Raw genomic sequence first — 23000 nt, 5'->3', positions numbered from 1 at the left:
CTGTAGAGTGATTCATCGAAAAGGAAATCGTCCCCTCTCCCTCCCTGCCTCCCAGTTTGGCTGCTCAAAGATGCAACAAGGACCAGGTGAGAAGACACAAAGAAACCGAAAGCCAGTCAATCAAGAGAAGCCTGCCCCCAGGCTTCATTCAAGCAAGCCATTCATCGAGCTAATGTGGTGATGGACCTGTCCAATCCAGAACATACCACAAACACATCAGCAACACCAAGTAACATGCAATGACCAGATGATCATCGGCCCCACTGCCATGCTTTGATCGGTTCAAGCTCAGAAAACCATCTCCCTTGAGAGTCCAGATAGTTGGCTTTCCACAAATCAAAGTGAGATTAGAAGATTTGAGGTGAAGTCAAAGGCTTACCAAATCTTTCCTGAATGCCCAAGAAAGACATCTGCCTATTGCCACTCAATTTGTCAATGAGCCTGCAAAATTACCTAGTCTAGTCAGGTCTTTTTCTTTGGGGGGAAATCACTGCCCACACCAGATGGTCTTCCTTCCGGAGGTCGGCATTCAAGAAACTCTCAGGGTACTCCGAGATAATCATGGTGTGATCATTTAACCGAGAAGCTGATGGGCAGGGAGTTAACGAGGTGGCCATCAACAAACTTCTGGCCAGTCCTGAGGTTACTGGAGTTCAAGATTTTCCAAAAGACCCCTGAATCTTTAATTTGATGAGGGCTTAATTTGTGCTGATAAAAGGTAAAATTCTACCAACTGGGGACATCAAACTTCTTTCCCTTTCAAGATGTTTGAGAAGTGAATCTCATGATTAGAAAGCTTGTTGTGGTTTCTCCTTGGATCAGGTTGACAGCCAGTGAGTGTGACCCAACAGTCTCTGTTCCTTCTGATTTTATTTCCTATTTTGAAGGCATTTCTTTGGATTAAGAAGCTTTTCTCTTTGTCATCCTGCCTGTCTTGTAGAAAGTAGGTACTAAGAGTCTCTCCCTACTGATATTATCCTGTGATGGAGTAAAAATAAGTGATTACACAACTTCCTGAGATAACTCTAGATTCTTGCCATCTCTAACTGACTGGAAAGCTCTTCTGATAATTTCACATTTTCCCCTAAACATGTGTCTTCTCTTGAAGGGTCTTCCTCCTCTTTACCTGCTTACTAACAATAAACGGAAGTACCACCGTTTCATAGATACATTTTACAAATCAAACCAGAAACATAATCTTTAAGATTGTTTTCTGGTAATTTTATCTATGTGTGCATTTCTCTCGATGCAATATTTCCATAAGTAGCAAGTGAAAGAGGACTAGTAATCAATTTCCACAGCAACCAAAAAGACCTAATGTGCAAATTTCTTTAATGAACAGCAAGAGGCCAATTATATGGACAAGAGTAAGTTTAGTTGGTCTCTTCAACTGAAACTATTACACCAAAGTGGGAACTGCAGAGTTAGTCAAGATTTACCAAACCAAGAATGAGGGCAATTTTTCATAGGACAGGTTGCCAGTGAGAAATCTTAATAATATTAAAATAACAGATTTCATACATATATTTGCATATATGGTGCCCCCAAGAGTAGCAAAATTTTAACTTATTTTGTAAGGCAAATGCAAATGGAGATGGCCAGATCCTCAAGTAATTCTATCTAAGAATAGTACTAAACACTGTTGGTTTTTTTTCAAATGTCTATTTTGGTCATATTAAAGAAAGTAATTTAAATTATATTTTTGTAATTAACCTTTTTTCCAGCTTGGGGATAGATGCACTTATACCAAGCAGCAAGATTAAAAAAAAAAATCAAAGACATAAATCTGTTTAAGATTCTTATAATTATGCAGCAGGCTAAAGTTACTATGATTATAATTATATACAAAGTGGGTGTTGCAGAATTTAGCATCGAGAGATATTTTCATAAAAATAATTAAGGGTTGTAGATGAACCACATTACAATTGACACTCTGTGAATATGCAGTGTGCAGAATTTAATAGAATTAAGCCTTTTCATTTGTAGAATGATCTTGAGAATTTCAAGACTGTCATCATTTTTATTAGCTCTTTTGACCCTCTCAATTTCCCTAATTTAGTGTCAAAGTGTATTGAAGATAGCAACTTTCATAAAACATATTTTGCATCCTAGCAACGGATGATTGGGTAACTGGATAATTTAAGTATTTAGAACTGTGTGCTGACAATTGTTTGGGTTTCTCTGGAAGCTCCCTCCAGACTTGAGAGCTCTCGATGGCTGTTTATAAGAATAATAGGAAGTTATAGGAATAATACCTGCATACAATCAGATAACAGATCTCAACTCTGTCTTGCCAAAGAGCTATTTGATCATGAGTTTTTATGCCTGGGGTTTTCAAAGTGTGACATTGAGGGTTCAGGAATTTCTTTTGCTTTCGTATACCTCCGAAGAAGTCTGTAGTTACAAAGAACTAAGGATACATCTTGTGAGAAATGGAATGGAACTGCAGAGAAAGCATACCACAGCAAACTAAGAGAGGAACTGAGTCACAAGAGATCCGAGGGGAGACCCAGAGTCTGCCAACACTCCCCATTCACGAGTCCAAGACACCGCCTGCTTACCTGTCGAACCCAGCATGCCTCAGCCACACATGCAAACTGTTACCATTACTGTTTTATTCATGAAACATAGTTTTAAATTAAAGGAGTCATTACCCAAAATAAGCACCCTCCATGACATTTGTGCATGCAGAGCATCTGAACATTCACATTTATGTCCTCTGAAAACAGAGCCAACAATTTGCATTCAATATGGAAACGCACACTTTCTTTTTTTTTCCAAAGCACTTATACGAAAATAGCTGTGGCTTGCCATTTCAGAAACCGAGTCATCTGTTAAGCCTGGGTAATGGGTAATAGAGCTCCTCCAACCCCCAGCCCTCACCCCCCCGCCATCCAGTCCTGACTTCTGCGTTTCTTAAACCTACTTCAGTCCCTTCCGCTGCCAGTCTTCACATGTGGTGTGCATTACAAATAAATGTTGGCTTATGTTCATAGGCACAGGGTCTGGGCATTGCCAAAAAGAAAGACTCTCCTGATGAATGCCAGACACACTGCCCATATTCCTTCAGGCAGGATCTTAAAAGGCAATAAAGGAGAATGGTTTCCTGAATGTACAAAGGTGTAAAGAAGGGAACTGAGGTGTTGAAAATTGAGGTAAACCCTGTGGGATCCTCTCTTGGCTTTTGTCCTATGAGTTACATGAATCCAGGATTTTACAGAGAAGTCCAGGAGAAGGTTGTACAAGGGGTGTATTTTGTGCATGCAGGGCGTGCTGTCAGAGGAACTGTCAGAGGAAAAGCAACTTTGCACGGACCCACCGTCTTTGTGTCTTAGCAGAGAGGGCGAGCGATCAGAGCGAGCTAGGCGTCACTGCGTCCTGGCGGCCCCGTGCTGACCTTCACCGTGAGACCTAACTTTTGGGGCACTGCCTTCCCCAGCAGTCATGCATTTGCACCGAGACCACACGAGAGGCTCGCCTCCCACCAGCTAAGTTCATTTCCAGGTAATAGTCAAGCGTGAGAAGGAAAGCCCTTACCTGTCACTGTAGGCAGCGGCAGTGGCAGGGGTGGGCTGGGCGTAGCGGTATGCAGCATAACCACCCTAAAACACAAGGAGAAAGCAGGCTTAGGAACTCAGAGGGGGCTGACTCAGGGTGCCTGATGGTGAGACCCCAGCAGAACAGCAGTGACCCACATCTAGCGAACTCAAGTGGAGGTTAATGAAAGCTTAGTACCAAAACACGCGAGAAAGATGTGGGGTGGACTACCAGCCCCAGCTGGATGTTAAAGATTAGCAGTTGTAAGCAGGAACCCAGAGACCCTCTGAAGGAGATGTACCTACATGTTAATTAATGGTAATCATTTTGGGGTGCAGAGGATTATGGGAGATTATTTAAATGCTTTTTCTACTTTGCTGAACTTTCCAGATTTTCCAAAGTGAGTATGCTTTACCTTGGTTTATCAGTTATCAACTTACATCTTATTCAAACCATCTTTGATTACGTCCTTAAAAATCCAATACAGGTCAAGCTAATGCCCTGCTATCTTTGATATTTATTAATGTTAATGTCTTTGATATTTACTTACAAAAATAAGATAATCCTTTGATTGAAACTGTGTTAGGAGTCTCTTGCATATGTAGTTGTTCAACCACTAAAGCAACGAAAGAAGATTGTCTCTAGCTTTTTAAATGTCACATAATGATTAAAAAAAAGGAATCTTGAGCATTGCTTAAAAATTCTATCTTTTCAGCTCAAGATATCACACTGGTTCAAATGGGGAATTTGTTTGTTGTGGAAAATATGATAAAGCCTTCCAATTTGTAAATGAAATCATTAGGAGAGAGAAAAAAATTGGAGAAAAATAATTAACATTTAGTTGTATGTACCAGTAATTGCAATTGTTCAATTAAGCAGAGGACAAGCAAATGGGCATATTCGAAAGGAACTGTGTTCAGTGGAGCACTGATTATCAAACTGTGAAAATAACAGAACTCCTTGCTCAGCAGACCACAGTGATACATCAACCATTGTTGAATGATCTTAGTACAGTTAAAGGGATCCAGTCTCCACTGATAACACGGGGGCCATTCAGGTTCTAAATAGAATATACAGTCCTACGATCCTCTGGGAGAAGGGTTCTCACCCTTGCTGTGAAGCGGCAATTCAGGACACAACCATGTCAGAGGGCTTCTAATAGCAAAATAACTGAATGTTGGGGGGATTTACTGGTAGTATCTTGAGTAAAGCAGTTCATTATTCTTGGCTCCACATACAGCATAGAAGACAGATGAATGAGAAAACTGCAAGAAGCATCCATCAGAACAGTGATAGGTACAGTGGTCTCTGCAATTTATTTCTACTCTTTGCCAATCATAACCAACTTTCAAAGCAAATTTTCTATCACTTACGTGGGCATTCCAAAAAGCTAGTTTCTCCTTAATCAAGCTCCTTCTTTGGATCACTCTGGAGAAGACACCTCCAAGACATTCTGACAGATAATCACGCATAATTTGGAGCCAGTATTTTTACTTTTTTAAAAGTCTCCCTTGAAAAACAATGTGAAAGTTAAAAAAAAAAAAAAAAAGAGGTCTTAGCCAGAAACCACCTGGTGTTCCAAACACCATGTTCTCTAATTAGGACGGAGAAACTCATTAAATGTGCCGAGGAGCTGGGAAACCAAAGCATTTGTCACAGGGAGCACCGAGCTCCAGGTACAGACTGATGGGCTGAGGGGAAATCGGCTCACCCGATTTCTGGAGCCAGTCTTTTCATCAGCTTGCCCATCTCCTCGCCTTTCATCAGGCATCCGCAGAAACACAGGTGTGCACGCACGCACGTGTACTGAACTTAATGAGGTAGGGAGGGGCTGGCACTGACTTCCTGATGGCTCAGAGGCATTAGCTGCCACCAGCTGAAAACTCTGAGTGGAGAATGTGAGCATGCGCGTGCGCGTCTGTGTGTGTGTGTGTGTGTGTGTGTGTGTGTGTGTGTGTGTGTTTTCTGTCACTCTCAGACTGAAAAACAAAAGTTACTGTAAAGCGCATTGCATCAAGGGCCATGTCAATCAATCACGATGTGCCGACTGTAAATTTGGTTCCCGGAAAGACTTATAGCAACATCCTACTTGCAAAACCTCTTTGAATTCTGGAGGACTCCCTCAACTTCTGCAATGGTTTCTGTCAATGGAAGTAGGTAGCAATTTTGATAAGTGGGGAAAACTATGGCAGTGCAAACAGAATATACCTAAAATGAACCTCACTGACTGTGATGGTTTAGTCACTAAGTCCTGTCCGACTCTTTTTGACCCCATGGACTGACTGTAGCTCACCAGGCTTCTCTGTTCATGGGATCTTCCAGGCAAGAATACTGGAGTGAATTGCCATTTCCTTCTCCAGGGGATCTTCCCAACCCAGGGATCAAAAAGCCTGGGTCTACCTGCATTGCAGGTGGATTCTTTCCTGACCCAGCCAGCAGCAGCCCCTCACTGACCACTAGGTTGGCGCTTATTGCATTGATATAAAATGGAGGAGTGTACACCTGGGATCCTTCTGAACAACTGAGGGGCTTGTCTATGAAGCTTTGGGAAGGATCCATTCTCTATTTGCACATGTATTAACCATTTAGAGAAAACAAGTATGGGCTTCCATGTAAGACAGGCACAAGAGGTCAAAGTCCTGACATTTATCTTTGCTATTTGAGTATGTTTACAAGTATTCCTGATTCATGAGTCAAGGTCATAGTTTGGTAAAGTCTGTGGAACCGGTGGAGAGATTTTGACCTTGGTCAGTGATCTCCTAGGTGTCCAGAAGACTTGATGATGAACACAAATGTTCTATACTTGCACTGTCCAATATGGTAGCCACTTGTCCTAAATGTCTACGGAAATCTTGAAATGTGGGGGCTACAACAAATGGCTTTTTAAATTTATTTAATGTTGAATTCATTTGAATTAAAATGTAAGCCACCACATGGAGCTGGTGGCTACAGTACTGGATAGCCCAGGTCCAAGTGATCCCTGGAATTTGTAGTAATTGGACAGAGAAAAAGGGGTAGATGGCTTGACGCCTCTGCTCCTATATACTGCATCATCTTCCTTTGCGATTCTTCTTCGGCATGGAATCCATTTAAGGGGAAAACCAGAGTTGCATACTGACTTGGTGCATGCATGCACACACTGTAAAATGATAAAAAAAATTACAAATTGCTTTAATTTGCCTTTCTAACAGGTGATTTTAATCAATTTTATTGCCCATATTTTGCAGCTTGCCGAGTAGAGCCAAAGCTTCAGCAAGGTTCTGGGGTAATGTTTGAAAAAGAAGTGCTCACTTTCATTTGTGGTCATCAAAACACAGTCTACCTTAAAACTGATCCTTCCAGACCTTAGGACAAAAACAAAAATGCGTCCTTGACAGATTTTTCCCACCACCAAAGTAAAGGTGAAAAAGAAAAGGAATGGCAAGCACACAATAGTTCTATGCTCCCTACTCACAAAATATAATTTCACATGCTGGGCATCAAAATAGACATGTGATCTTATAGAAAATGTGTATTTTAAATGGTCATTATGGATTTCCCCCTCCCACCCCTGCCCCCACCACCAGAGGCAACCATCAAAGATATTGATTCACAGGCTTGGGAATACTTCCTTTGTTAGCAAGACCTCTGGAGGTCCACGGGGGGAAGTTATCAATTATGTACTTTAATGATGCTCCAATGAAACATTTTCAAAACTGTGCTTGGTGGGATCTTCATCAAGGGAAAGGCAAGGTTTCATGACCACATAGGTTTCATGACCACATAGGTTTGGGAGATGTTGAGTTAAATGAAATGAAACTGGTTACTCATTTGTGGAACTTTGTAAAGCAGTATTAATGAGCTCTGTGGATCTCCACTGCATCACCAAGTGGTTTGATGATGGAAATCACATTTTTAACTTGAGAGCATACTTTTGGAAAAAAAAGTTCAAATATCCAAATGGCAAACTGCTGAGGAAGTGAGATGAAATTTTTGTACATTTGTGGGGACACGGGACTTCCTCCTTTCTGAGAATATTCAAGGATCTCACTTTGTCTAAAACAGGTGGATTAATGATATACGTAAAATTTATTCACTCTAATGACACTTGCTGCTGCTGCTGCTGCTGCATCGCTTCAGTCATGTCCGACTCTGTGTGACCCCATAGACGGCAGCCCACCAGGCTCCCCTGTCCCTGGGATTCTCCAGGCAAGAACACTGGAGTGGGTTGCCATTTCCTTCTCCAATGCATGAAAGTGAAAAGTGAAAGTGAAGTCACTCAGTCGTGTCCAACTCTTTGCGACTCCATGGACTGCAGCCCACCAGGCTCCTCCATCCATGGGATTTTCCAGGCAAGAGTACTGGAGTGGGGCCATCACCTTCTCCGCTAATGACACTTACAAGAGCATTATTTGCAAACTATAAAATCCTTCATATAAATCACTACTCTTTAACTTATCTGCATAATACATACAGCTGTTTTTGAAGTCCAGCTTTTCTTAAAAGGTGAAAATAAAAGCTTATCTCAGAAATTTTAATTATTTGGTTCTCTCCTTAGTCCAAATACCCATTTGTTTCATATTAGATTTCTTATTAAAACTTGATTAATCTCACTGGAAAAAAAATGTACTTTCTTAATTGACTTAATACTGAACAAAAGGGACAATCTCAGGTTAAAGGGAAACCTGTGTAATAAAATTCCCACTTATCATTTTAGTTTTACATTCTTCTTTCATTTTATTTGACAGTTTTTGTGTTGGTTATAGACAAAATTTGGAACTTAGCCAGCTACATGCCAATGCAGGTGTTGGTTTTTGCTTCCCTCAAGTTTGAACAAGTTTGTTCATTTGGGGTTGTTTCATCAGTGAGAAATAGGTTTGAGAGTTATGGCAGAAAATGTGAAATAAATTTATAAGAAGCTACAGTGTATACTGATCCTTGATGCTGAATTATAAAAGGGTTTTGGTTTAACCATCCCCGTTGACTCCAGGAAATTACTAAAATTTTTTTCAGACAATTGGTTCAATGAAAGCCTTGGATTTTTTTTCACTGAGTTTATGTTCACTGAAGCCAGATACATTTTAAGCCAAGAAAGAAACAGCCAAGCCCAATCTCAATTCTGATACACACATAATCTAGCAAAGAGGGGGAAAAAAGATTTCAAGATGAGTGTCTCTCTTCTAGAAGAATTGATATCAAAACTGGAAAATTCAGTTCAGTCTTCCCTCCTTCTATGTTAGAGAATGTCTCCCCTCCCTCCCCAGAATTGTCTTGTTAGTAGGATTTCACAGCAAACCCACAATCAATAGTGATGAGTTTTTCCACCAGCCAGGATTTCATACCTGCAGCAATTTATTGCCATACACAGGCTCTTGATACACTACTCTATAAGGAAACAGAAATGTAATGTTTTCAATGCAAAAATGAAATAAATAAAGAAAATGCATAAGTCAGACAGAAATTCCAGAGCACTTCATTTCCAAGTTTGCTTCTCTTTTGTCACTAAGACCTAGCATGACCCATTAAACCAAAATAAGGACCAAGGAATGCCGAACATTTTTGAGCCACGAATCTCTGTAACTGAGAGTATCAAGCAGATGGGGGTGGGGATCAAACCACCCTCATTGCATTTGTGTTATAATCTGCGTGTATTTTTAAAGAAGGAAAAAGGATACTTTCATGGCTTTTTTCCCTTCCAAGCATATTGCATGCGTGCTAAGTCGCTTCAGTCGTGTCCAACTCTTTGCGACCCCATGGACCACAGCCCACCAGGCTCCTCTGTCCATGGGATTCTCCAGGCAAGAATATTGGAGGGGGGTGCCATTTCCAAGAGATCAAATTAACTTGCTCTCTCATTTCTCTCTTTATCTCATGGTTGGATTTCTTGGGCACACCTGAGGATTTAACTTTGATGCCAAATGATGGAGGCAGTTAAGATGACAGTAACTGTATCAACACCTTTTAAAAAAATACCTTATAGTTTTATTTGTCAATTATACTTCAGTACAGCTATAATGTAAAACAAACAAACATGACCTATGGTGACTACAAATTATTCTTTTTTTCTTTTTAATGCCTTTATTTTTTTCTTAATTTAATTTCAAATAATAATAGAGCAATTGTACTTCAGGAAACAATGAATCAGATCAAAGCTACTAAAGCTAATTTTAACATATGTGACTGGAAACATTACTTGTGTGCATATGTGTGTGTGTGTTTGTGTGAGAGCATGGGGGCGTGAGTACGCAGGGGTCTGGAAAAGCTTCTTTGAAGATGGATGTCATTAACCCACCATCACTTCATTCAGGTCCAAATACTCACAAGGTCTCAGCAGAACCCTTGGACAGACTGGGGAGCAGTTTGGGATGTGACAGTGATTTGTGAATGAGGCTGATTTTTTCCCGTGAGTGGTTCTAGATGGAAGTGAAGTGTTCCAGTTCCAAGGCAGACATCAAGGTGATTGAACAGTTTAACAGATGTAGGGACCTGCCTGATAAAGGCGTGTGTGTGTGTATACATATAGTGTGTATATTTTAAGGAACTTCTTTGTGGTCCAGTGGTTAAAATTCTGCACTTCCAATGCAGGGAGCATGGGTTCAATCCCTGGTCAGGGAGGTGTGGTGGGGGGAAATATATGTGCATGAGTGTGTGTGTGTGTGTGTGTGTGTGTGTGTGTGTGTGTGTGTGTGCAGCTTTCCTGGTAGCTCAGCGGTAAAGAATCCACCTGCCAAGCATGAGACCCAGGTTCGATCCCTGGGTCAGAAAGATTGCCTAGAGAAGGAAATGGCAACCCACTCCAGTATTCTTGCTTGGAAAATTCTATGGACAGAGGAGCCTGGTAAGCTACAGACCATGGGATTGCAAAGAATCGGACATGACTGAGCAACTAAACAAACAACAATGAAGAATATGGGATTGGTTAGCCCATCCCTTCTCCAGGAGTTCTTCCTGACCCAGGAATCGAACCAGGGAAGCTCCTAGTTCTACTGAGCCTTCCCTTTTAATTTAGAATTCTACATCTGAGGAACTATGCCTATAGAAGTTCCCCCATCTCTCTCTGTCATTTGAATATTTCAAGTACAGATATTATTCCCTGTGACCGGTCCAGCTTACACACTCTCCATTATCCTCTCACTTCTCACCCTCCTCCTTGCCTGTCTTTCACCACATTCTCAAGTTTGCTCAGTGGAGGCAATGATGTCCTTCTGTTGGCCTAGGGCATAAGGGTTGAACTTTGCAATTTGATCCATTTCATGGGCTCAAACCACAGTGTCAGTGAAGATGTCTGGGCAAAAGATTTCATCTCTTTTCTGAAAGAAATGTCTCCTCCTCTGGGGAAAAAACAATGGAGGTGATGGGTAATAAGACTGCTCCTTGATTAGGACCAGGACACAGATGGTAAAGAATTTGCCTGCAATGCATGAGACCCAAGTTTTATCCCCAAGTCAGAAAGATCCCCTGGAGGAGGGCATGGCAACCCACTCTAGTATTCTTGCCTGGAGAATCCCATGGACAGAGGAGCCTGGTGAGCTACAGTCCATGGGGTTGCAAAAAATCAGACAGGACTGAGCAACTAACACACTTGATAGAACCCTGTGCACAGAGAGTGAGGTGATGTGGAGTGTGAATATCATGTTTCTTACACAGGAGACACTTAACTTCCGGATGAGCTGTTGCCTTGCCACCTGGTGATTGACCAGAACCCCTGAGCTGGCCCACACAGAAAGCAAAGTCTCAGGAATAAACACTTGGGAGTTTTATCTGGAGAATTTCCATTTTCCATGTTCCAAAAACTACTGACACCTCTGTCCTGAGCTCAAACATCACTGAAATGAGGTTGCCTCTTGAAGATCCATGGATGGCAGAGTGACATGAATTCAGAAATAATGTATAGAAGTCACGGTGTCACCCAGAACCTCTTTATAATGGGATCTAGGCATGATACAAAAGTGCCCTGGAATCTTATCCAGACATATTTGCTAGATAGCCTCACAGTTGCATTAAGTGTAAGAAAGCTTTGTTGTGGTTGTAGCCCACCAGGCTCCTCTGTCCATGAGATTCTCCAGGCAAGAATACTGGAGTGGGTTGCCATTTCCTGACCCAGGGAACTAACCCACGTCTCCTGCATTGGCAAACGGATTCTTTACCACTGAGTCACCAGAGAAGTCCTGTTAGGAAGCTTAGGGCTTTTTCAATAAAAGGGAGTAAGGTTAATATTTATATTCTGTATCATCTCTCTCTCTTTTTCCTATCCTTTCTTTCCTTTCTCCTAGTGCTCAGAACTCTGTTATCTTACTCTAGTTTCTACTGAGAGCTTGTCGGGTCTTTTTTTTATATCTAGTTCTATTATCATGTCCTTTCCTCCATTTTCAATAGTTATCTTTTGATCTAATTCCATATTCTTTGCTATCTCCCTGAGTGGGTGAAGACACATGTCCTGGCTAAGTTTGGTTCAGCAACCCTTATTTTCAGCTCCTCGATCAAGGTTGGCCTTATGAGATCTCTAGCTTCACCCTTCAATCTAATGGATTGCTTTGCAAGTCCAAGGATCGTGGTTCTTCAACTTTCAAACAGTTGATCCTATCCATGTGTTGCCTCTCCTATTATTTCTATATTTCTTCATTAACCTAGTCTACTTTTTCTTCTTTTTCTATTAAAGTATGGTTGATTTGGGCTTCCCTGGTGGCTCAGTGGTAAAGAATCTGCCTGCAGTGCAGCAGACACAGGTTAGATCTCTGAGTCGGGAACATCCCCTGGAGGAGGGCATGGTAACCCACTCTAGTATTCTTGCCTGGAAAATCCCATAGACAGAGAAGCCTGATGGGTACAGTCCATAGGGTCGCAAAGAGTTGGACATGAGGGCTGAGCAACTGAGCACAGCACAGAGCTGATTTACAATTCTGTGCCATGGCCTGCTTTTTAATTCAAAGGAGTTTATGGAAATATGTGCCACTTAGCAATGACTGAATGTGTAGGTTTGATAGGCTAGTTATGGAAGCTCAATTGCTACCTTTTCAAATAAGTGTGTGTGTGTGTGTGTGTTATGCCCCAGGTAGAAGAGACCCAGGTACTGACCTCTGTGACCCTCCTTGCTGACTTAGAAGACCTCTCTGTCCTCTGGTGAGTAGCCATATGCACTGGGTCAGAGCAGGGCAGGCAGCCTTTTTCCTGCAGAGCTGGGCTTCCCAGCAAGATGATTTTTCTTTGCACTCAGCCCAAAGGAGCATCCCTGGTTTTTAACCTTCATTTCTGGCTCACAGCATCTTATAACACATCCACTGCCTCCAGGTCCGTCAGGGTATCTATGATCATCACTGTCTTTTTCTCTCTCTCTCTCCTCAATCCTCTCTTCCCTGCAAAGTTTAAGAGGAGATATTTCTACAGAGGAGGTTCTGACTTTCTAGTTACAGGGATCCGTGCAGGTCTTTCAAATGCTATTTGCTTCGGCAGGGCTGGGAGATGCCTGAGGGCTCCACCATGATGTGGGAGGGATGGGGACCTTGGGCAACAAAGAGGAGCATGTGCTGGAGAAAGTGGGGTGTGTACAAAAGGTCAGTGGTCCTGGCTCCCATGCTGTTGTCTGGGTTGCTCTGATCTCCTGTCAAGACAGAACTATCTGAATAGGAAGAAGTGGAGAGCAGACTCCCATTATCTCCCTTAAAAGTAACTGAAGCCAGAAGCTTACAACTCTGCCCAGTAAAATGAAAAAAGAAACAACTGATTTAGACCCAGTAGAGGTGACCAGTTTGTCTAAGACATGTCCCAGATCCCCTCAGGATGGCCCTAGACCTACTCACTGCGCATTATTTTTAATGAGATTGAACGAGCCAGCCACAAACTTCCTTTAAATAAAAATAGAACCTTGTGTGTCTTTTTATGAACCTCTTTAGTCATCATTTCTTTTTTTTAAAAAAGGGAGCAGGGAGGACATTTCCAGTTATCTGAACATAGCTGTATCTCAAAGGAGATGTAGCTGTATCTCAAGGGCTTGTTGCTGCTGTTTAGTCGCTAAGTCATGTTCGATTCTTTGCAACCCCTTGGACTGTAGCCCACCAGGCTCCTCCATCTGTGGAATTTCCCAGGCAAGAACAATGGAGAGGGTTGCCATTTCCTTTTCCAGGGGATCTTCTTGACGTGGGGATCAAACCCGTGTCTACCGAACTGGAGGCAGATTCTTTACTGTCTGAGCCACCAGGGAAGCACCAACTAAGTCCTTACTTCCTCCATATGCATGCTCCATCCAGAAGCTACCCTAGGGGAAGGGGATAGATTGATGTCTGTGATCAGTGGATATCTGAGGATATGGAGGAGGGCCAGACTCTTTAGCCCCTGCCTGTTTCTTTATTTAAAATGGTACAAACTCAAAGCTTGGAAAAAGAGGACTTGAAAAGGAGTGGATGGAGGTGACCCACAAAAAGGAAACTGGTTGTTCCCTGGGTGAATAAAAGACAGGTAGGTTGTTCTTTCATTTTATTAAGGGAAAAAAAAAAACTAACCCACAGATTATAATAAATATACTTAATATAATAATAATAAAACCCAAGTTTATCATTGATGGAGATTAATACTCTGGCTCAAAATTGTAATTATTTGAAATTCAAAGGGAAGAAAATTAAATAACTAGCATCTTTCCTATTTTCTAGTAAATTGCCTCAATTTGATCAGGAATATGGCTATATTTTTCTTTGTTATCTAGTCTATAAAACAACAAATACGATTCCACTGAATTTATCTGAGGTCACTCATAATGAAAATAATGATGTGATTTAGAAGATATCCCCCATTTCTTTTAAGTTGTGTTTATTCCAAGTCATTTTCATAACACTGATGCTAATATCATACCATCAGTGAATAACTACCTTTAGATCAAGTTAGATAAATTTAATTATGGCCCCATAATGAGAAACATCCTCCTTTTCTCTAGAAGTGAGAAGCTTAATAAAGTGGTACCATTTAACAAACAATCCTAAATAGGCCTAATAATTCTAAGTCAGGTAACTGTTTTGGGGAAATAGAGGGAAATCAGGGGTTGAAAAACATAAGAGTTGAATGCTCAAATGGATCTATATCTTGTTAGGAGATGTTTCTTATTAAAACCATCAATGTGGGGAAAGAAAGAGAGAAACAGGGACTTGAGGGGAATCTTTCTAGGGCTGTCGTGATAAATAATTCAGTGTATACAAGAAAACATTAAAAACATTAGCCATGAAAATATCTTTTCACCCTCTACAGCTGGTAACTACAGCTGTCATCTTAAATATTAGACTGAAAACACAGAGACCCCAATTGGGCATTTGGGAGAGAATTTCTTTTTGCAGCAAAGTCTTGAATTGGACACGGGGAAAAAAGTCAGTATTTTATTTATTTTGAATAAATACAACTCTTTTATTCTGAAATGAATCAAGGAGTTCATTCCACTCACTCAATAGCACGATGGCTACCGTGAGCAGAAGGCCGTCTGTCCTCCGAGACTTTGACTCTTTCCCACGGGAAGCGGAAATAGGTGACACCCAGCTGAGAAATCGCAGCAAACTTGTAAAAAGAATGACTCCGGCGAGAAACAAGGGTGGCATGCATGTTAATGGATACTTACATAAATGTCTGCACCATAAAATCCATCCTGGTAAACAACACTGCAAGGGTGCACACACAAAGAAAAACATTCATATTAGTGCACTTCCCCATGCACACACACCAACCCCTGCACCGGCCAAGTTAGTCTGGTCACAAGGGCCAGCCGAGACGCAGGAACCGGGGATCGTTTCCACGCTGGTTAAGGAGGCTGGAGACAACGGCAGTCTGTCAGACTGAGAAAAAATGAAGCTGGGGTTCGGTGGGGGCCCAGAATCAGGACACGGAGGCAATGCTGTGCTGGGTAGTGGACTTTCCAGAGGGGTGCAGATGCAGAGAGGATTCACGCATGTTTCAAGTGGCCCACGCTGATACGAGGATTGTATTTGCATTCAGCCAAACCCCTAGCTCCTTCCCAGAAAAACAAATCATCTGCTTAAAATATATGATTGATAAATATAGGGGTACGGATGTCACGCTTTCAATATGGATTACAGCTGAATGATCTCAGGGGAGCTGAGATCCAAAGGATTTCAGAGATTTTCTTCTATATTCTTTCACACTCTAGTATTTCATACTCTAATATTTGGTAATTCCATGTGCCCCTCTATTATGGGAAAGGGAGGGCATTATCTCTAGTTATATGGTCTGTGAACAGGTATACAGATGTGTGCAATGACACAGGTGGGCATTTGTGTATGTGTGTGACTCATGTACATGTATGCATGTATGCTTGCTCAGTGGCATAGTCGTGTCCAACTTGTAACCCCATGGACTGCAGCCCACCAGGCTCCTCTGTCCATGGGATTCTCCAGGCAAGAATACTGGAGTGGGTTGCCATTTCCTTCTCCAGAGAATCTTCCCAATCGAGGGATCGAACCCTAGTCTCCTGCATTGAAAGGTGGATTCTTTCACCATGGGGCCACCCAGGAAGCCCCCAGATTTTTGCGTATATGTATGTTTGTTAGTTTGTACATGTAAATGCACGTGTGTGCATATGTTTATGAATGTAGATAGTGTGCATATGATGCATGTAGTAATACGTGTTTGCACATCTGTGTGTCTGTGTACTCACATGTCACCAGTGTGTACATGCCTATGTCTGTGTGTAGATTCACATAAATTATATCCAGACTGAGCAGAACCGCACGTGATGGCTGAACGAGCCAAGCCTCACAGCGGCTCTCTGATCCCTGTCCACAGAGTCATGCCAGAGAGAAGGGACTTCACAGGAGGGGTAAATAAAAGATCCTGGACTTCTCCAGAAGTTTCATGGTTTACCTTGAGCGAAACAGCCAGAGAAAGAAGCTCTGTAACCCTGGGAAACCGACGTACAATTCCTAAGCATTGAAACGGGTTCAGTGAGGACCCCACATAGCCTGCACACCTCACAGGCTTTTGCCAAGATCCCAAGACGTCTCAAATATAAAAATGCGAGTTTCTAAAGGCATGTTTTCCAAAGGGTAACTGTTGCTATTACAACCTTCCCATGGAGTTTACAGATGATTTATGATTCTGGCAAAGGACCCATGTTCCCCACTGTGGAATGGAGCTGGGGTCCTAACTGAAAACATGATGTCGATTACCCAAGGATTTCAGCAGATTTCAGGAGCAGAGCAGACCCACAGGAAGGCTGAGCACACTGAGAGCCGAGGGAGGCACCGACAACACGCACATGCACACACACATATGGCAGCGACACTGCTTTGCTGGAGAACACCGCATGGGCTTCTCAGAGCTTTTCCGAGTTGAAGGGCTAAACCCCAAGTACCATCGTCTTTAAACAGGGTGCAGAGATTTCACACACTAAGGAGGCTGGTAGGCATGGCTTTCAGCTGTCTTCATTTGGATCGAAAAGGGCTCCTGTTCACAAGAGCCCTTGTCAAGCAGCATCAAACCCTAATCCCAGATACTGAGTGTGTGGCATCCTGAGCTAGGCTTTGATTTTGTTTTCAACACTTCCAACATAAAAGGATACTGTCTGCCAGGGGTCAGAAGGCAGGGCCAGCCTCTGCCAACAAGACTGCACCCAGTGCTGATCATTCAGCCAGATCAGAGCAGCTCTGACTGCTCCTTCATGCTGGCACACCTTTTGCACATGCTGATCCTGGTGTTGGGACAGCCTCATCTCCCCATAACCTCCTCCAAAAGCACAGCACCATATGAGAGCCAAATTAGACGGGAAACACACGGGCCTCTGGATCACAGCCTCAGCAGTCAGCAGCTAGGGGCCCTGGAACTAATGATCTGAGCAACCTGAGCACCCCTTCTTTGGCTGCAAAATGGGGAAAGAGGTGAGTAAGTGCCCATGTCAAGGGAGGATTATGCAAAGAAGGTGAAAGTGTCAGTCTCTCAGTAGTGTCTGACTCTTTGTGACCCCATGGACTATAGCCTGCCAGGCTCCTCCATCCAGGGAATTCTCCAGACAAGAATACTGGAGTAGGTTGCCATTCTCTTCTCCAGGGGATCTCCCTGACCCAGGGATTCAACTGGGTCTCTTGCATTGCAGGCAGACTCTTATACTGTTTGAGCTACCTGGGAAGCCCAAGGTATCTGCAGTCATAGCTCTAGTCAAAGATTACATTGCTATGAGCTTTATCCAGTGTCATCTCCCACCACCAAACGGATTTCTTCCTCCCTCCTGTGAACACCAGCATCACGTTTTCTGACCCTCTGATCCTCGCTTGGTCCAATAATTTTAAATATCAGTCAAATATGAAAGGCATTTGTGAATGGGGCTCATTTCACCCTGAAAGTTGTATCCAATAGCTTCCTCAACATTATATCTCACTTGATAGCTAACATATCACTTTCCACCCTGAAGAGGTAAATAAGTATCTGTTGAGTGACTACTGCCCATCAAGGGGGAGGGCTGGCCATTAGGAGGTGACAGAGGTGACCCAGAGCAATTCTAGGTAGAAGCCTCTTCTAGTTATTCAACATCAGTGACTACTGTCAGAGGGGGAGGGGGAGGGAGATCAAATTAAAAAATTGGACCTTGGGAATACCCTGGAAGTCCAGTGGTTGCTGCTGGCTGCTGCTAAGTCACTTCAGTTGTTTCTGACTCTGTGCGACCCCATAGATGGCAGCCTACCAGGCTCCCCAGTCCCTGGGATTCTCCAGGCAAGAACACTGGAGTGGGTTGCCATTTCCTTCTCCAATGCATGAAAGTGAAAAGTGAAAGTGAAGTTGCTTGGTCGTGTCTGACTCCTAGCGACCCCATGGACTGCAGCCCACTAGGCCCCTCTGTTCATGGGATTTAAGACTCAGTATTTCCATTGCAGGAGGTATAGGTTCAGTCCCTCTCCAGGGAACTAAGATCTCCCAAACAAACACAACTCCTCACAACTAGACTCTGACTTAGAAGCTCCAGTACAAGAGGCTAGATAGACAGTGATGTAAGAGTGAACAATATAATAATATTTAACCAAATATTAATATAGATTTGAGTATGGGAAGGGATGCATGCGTGCTCAGTGACTTCAGTCATGTCCTACTCTTTGTGACCCTTTGAACTATAGCCTACCAGGTTCCTCTGTCCATGGGATTTTCACCCCTTTCCAGGGGATCTTCCCCACCCAGGGATCGAACTCAAGTCTCTTGTGTTTCCTCTACTGGCAGGTAGGTTCTTTACTGCTGAGCCATCTGGGAAGCCCTGTCTGTCCTTTAGGTCTGACCTAGTTATCATGACCCCACCGAGTCCTCAAAATACCCTTATGAGATGGATAATGCTATTATAGCCTCTTCTGACATCAGAAAAGTGAGACAGAGAGAGCTAGGTATTGACAAAACTGGGATTGTAGCCTGGCTGGTATTGTATTGGCTTCACAGCCCAAACTTTTAATTGCTATGGCAGGCAGCAGTGGTCAGACTTCAGCCGGCATCAGCACCACCTCGAGGGCCCATCAAAACACAGATGGCTGGGCCCCACGCCCAGCCCAGAGGTTCTGAATCAACAGAGCTGGATGCAGAGGGAGGGGGAGGTTGGGTTTAAGGATTTGCATTTTTAACAAGTTCCAGGGGAAGCTGAGGCTGCTGGTCCAAGAGCTAAAAAACGTACTGCCCTACAGAGCGCCACCCTCCACGTGTCATCTTACATGACATTTGAGAGAATGCTGGAGGCCAGCCTCCTAGCATGTGTGTGTGCTCAGTGGTTTCAGTCGTATCGGACTCTTTGTGAACCTATGGACCATAGCCTGCCAGGCTGCTGTGTCCGTGGGATTCTCCAGGCAAGAATACTGGAGTGGGGTGCCATGCCCTTCTCCAGGGGATCCTCTCCACCCAGGGTTCAAAACCATTCTCTTATGTCTCCTGCATCAGCAGGCGGCTTCTTAACCACTAGCGCCACCTGGGAAGCCCAGGTCCTATTCTAAACAGGAACTGGTTTCAAGCAAGCTCTTACAAAGACTCATGATGGTTTCCAAGAATGTATTCAAACATTTTTAAAAACCTCACTAAACAGGTGCACTCGAAATAACATAAACGAAGAGAGAGGAGGGCAGGGGATGATGTCTAATATGGAGCTCTCGATAAATGAGCCATGGCCCCATACAAGAGAAGAGAGCTACCATCATGCATAGAACAGGTGCAGCCCCATTTTAATGCAGAGGCGGTCGGTCTAGCCTGCAAAGGTAATTGTATTGCTTGTCAATCACTTCGGGACCGCAATATGCTTTTGCAAGAATGTAATGCGAATGCACATCTCATTTTCTTAGAAAGGTAATAACAGTAGTTAAATATTTGGATGAATGCAAGCAGGGGATGATTGCACTACAGCAAATTAGTTTACGGAAAAGGAAAGAAAGTATGGGATACCCAGACTATACAATCTGTTTGAATAATGTAATATATCCCATCCACCAATATATTCTTAAAGAAAAGTTTATTTAATGATGGCATATCTTGCTGCCCCTTCCAAATGAAAAAAAAAAATTTGTAATGCATTCAAATGCATTAAACCATAGCTGGATTAGAATGGATATCAGGTGGGTCCATAAACTCACTGGCATTTGTACAGCATTGTGTGGTGTGAGGACACTGACATTTTCCCAGGGAAAAAAATATATTTTTAATTAGATTATCAAAGACATCTGTGACATTCCACCTTCTCCCCCCAAATTTAAGAACTACTCATTTATGGTGTTTGTCTCATAATGCACTCAATGAAGAGGCTTTCTCTTTAATGTGAGAAGTTACATTTTAGAACTGGCTGAGAATTTAAACAAGAACTCACAGCAAAACCAAAAATAAAGCCAAACAGCTAGAGAGAATTCTGGAAAGTACTCTGAGAATAGGTGACAATGACTATCGTTCCAAGTGTTTATGTTAATTGAGAAAGTTCCTGAGCATCAGATAATAACATCTGAGCATGAGATATTTATCAATTAAAACCAGAAAGCATGGTTGATTCACAGAAAGAAAGGTTCACCCACATAGTTCCATAGGTTTCTTCAGGACCTAGCCTGAAAGCACCCCCCATGGTGCTATGTTTGGGCCTCATTCTTGTACTGGCAACTGTATAAAGTTTCTCCCAGGGATATCACCATATCATTTTGCATTCAGAGGAGCATAGTCTCCTCAAAACTCTCCAAAAAGAGTTACCTTCACGAGGTAACTCTAAGAAGTTTCACATAGATGTGTCATAACAGGGCTCCCCAGGTGGCTCAGTGGTAAAGAATCTGCCTGCTAAGACAGGAACCACAAGAGACGTGGGTTCAATCCCTGGGTTGGGAAGATCCCCAGGAGGAGGAAATGGCAACATACTCCAGCATTCTTGCCTGGAAAATTGCATGGAGAGAGGAGACTGGCAGGCTACAGCCCATGTGGTCACAAAGAGTTGGACACAACTGAGCAACTGACCACACGTGTGTCATAATTAATGACCTGAGAAAGTGCAGAATACCTTGGTCAAAAATATCCCGAGAGCCAAGATGAAAACCTATCACAAAATGCTGGATGTTTCACTTAGAATAACGATAATAATTTAAAAATCTCCTATGGTTCTTTATATTTCTATCCTCATAAAAGATGCCTGTTACATAGTAGGACTGGATACATATGTGCGTGCTAAGTCGATTCAGTCATGTCTGATTCTTTGGGACCCCAGGGACTGTAGCCTGCCAGGCTCCTCTGTCCAGGGATTCTCCAGGCAAGAATACTGGAGTGGGTTGCCATGCCCTCTTCCAGGGGACCTTCCCAACCCAGAGATCACACCCACTCTTATGTCTCCTGCATTGGCAGGTGGGTTCTTTACCTTAGCGTTGCCTGGGAAACCCAAAACTTAATAAGGTGCTGTTTATTAATTAACCAAGAACGAGAACTTGATGAAACCAATCTCTTAGGGTTTTGTGGGGGAGAGGATTATGGTTTAACCGCTGTCCTGTAACATCTGGTGTTGTACTGAGTCTGGAGTATGTGTTTCTGATGCTTCCACCTGCCATCTTTATCCACAGAGCATCAGCCTACAAGCTCCCTCAGATGACAATCACCCAATGGGTAATTTCTCCCCAATGTGAGTCCTGGGAAGACAGACTGGACATGGTGTCTGACACTGACTTCGGGATCAAATGCAAGAAGAAATATGGATGACATGGTCCCTTCAACTCTCTTTGACACTGTTCACTAGTTAATATTTTGTTTCCAATCTACAGATTCCATTAGCCACTTGAAGTACCTCTGTCTAAAGCCATCTCTGTGGCTTACATGGGATGGAGGTCAATTAACAGCAGGCGTCCCACCCCACCCACCACAGCCCAGGGGTAAGTAACTCATGGATGCAGAAATGTGGGTGTTCAACTCAAGCAAAAGGGGACCTTGAGAAAGAGAGGAGTATGGGCAGCTAATAAAAAGTCAATTCCTATCTCAACAGCAACTACAGTAGCCACAGTTCACTTAACACCTGCCATCTGATGGAATGGATGAAGCTGTAACCTCACACTCATCTCCCTACTTCATCCTCTATCAACACTTCAGAGGCAGGTACTGTCTTTACCCAGCTGCTAAGGCAATTGTGCCTACAGAGATTAAGTCAGCTACCAAGGGCAGTATGAGATAGAACAGCAGGAGGCAATCTTATCTGTCTGGTAGTTTGTGTCTTTATAGGAGTACAACAATCCTACTGACTGTGTAGGTATTAGCTTTCTAACTTATCACCCATTCTCACTCAGTTAATGTTGACAATCAATAAGGAGTTAGCTAACGCAATCTAAGGCTTTCCTTTCATTCCTGTGATCCTGGTCCAGGCAGAATTACCCTCCCCAGGGATGATCATGCATTAATGTCACAGTAACTTTCTGTTCAGCTATGTGAGAAAGAGAAGATAAGGCTCTTCATAACCTGTGTTCTTTATTCTCTGGGAGGAACTTCAGAAAATGTCAGGATGTGGAGGAAAAAACCAAATCAATAAAAGGAAATGAATGAATGCCAGGGCACCCTGAGTGAATCTTCCTGGGTGACTGCCATGATGTTGGATACTTCCAGGGGTCACCCAAGGTTCCACAAAAGTGGCCATGGAGGTTCTGTGGATGTTTTCCAAACTCTCCCCCGCCCCCCCCCCACAAAAAAAAAAAGAAGCTATATATAGACACAGGATAAATGGCACATTTTTGGTTGAGATTTTAGTAACAGTGTTTTCAGGTTTGATTCTTTACAGTAAACAGAAGTTTAGGATGTGTCTTCAATTGGTGACAAGGGGAATAATAAAGTCTCCCCCCAAAATGCAGTTTGCTAGATGATGGCTTATAAAAAAGGGGATCTCTGAATGTGAAGGAAAATCACAGAATGAGATTTTAACAGGACAACTTAGGAAATGACTGGAATTTTTCCTGATTGGGTTTTCTTTCCTTTTTTGATTTTAATTTTTTTTTAATTATAAAAAAATTTAATTGAAGTGTAATTGATTTAGAAGAAGGGGG

At 42.7% G+C, this 23000-nt stretch overlaps 1 protein-coding gene across 18 annotated transcripts in view; it reads right to left on the bottom strand.

Moving 5' to 3' along the window:
* RBFOX1 (RNA binding fox-1 homolog 1) overlaps positions 1-23000 on the bottom strand; it is a 2439741-nt gene that overhangs the window by 40339 nt on the left and 2376402 nt on the right. For 10 of the 18 annotated variants that reach the window (XM_070779612.1, XM_070779617.1, XM_070779614.1 and 7 more), the window contains 2 exons: positions 15110-15149; positions 3538-3602 (listed from right to left, as the gene is read on the bottom strand). In XM_070779612.1, the coding sequence (XP_070635713.1) occupies positions 3538-3602; positions 15110-15149 (105 nt within the window). Of the gene's footprint in view, positions 1-3537; positions 3603-8858; positions 8902-15109; positions 15150-23000 lie in introns of all 18 variants that reach the window. The other 8 variants (XM_070779611.1, XM_070779616.1, XM_070779618.1 and 5 more) reach the window with 1 other exon arrangement.

Source organism: Bos indicus, chromosome 25 (genome assembly GCF_029378745.1).
Source record: "Bos indicus isolate NIAB-ARS_2022 breed Sahiwal x Tharparkar chromosome 25, NIAB-ARS_B.indTharparkar_mat_pri_1.0, whole genome shotgun sequence".
Classification (NCBI taxonomy): domain Eukaryota; kingdom Metazoa; phylum Chordata; class Mammalia; order Artiodactyla; family Bovidae; genus Bos; species Bos indicus.
The sequence above is the reverse complement of the archived record's forward strand: the minus strand, read 5'-3'. Positions and strand labels throughout refer to the sequence as shown.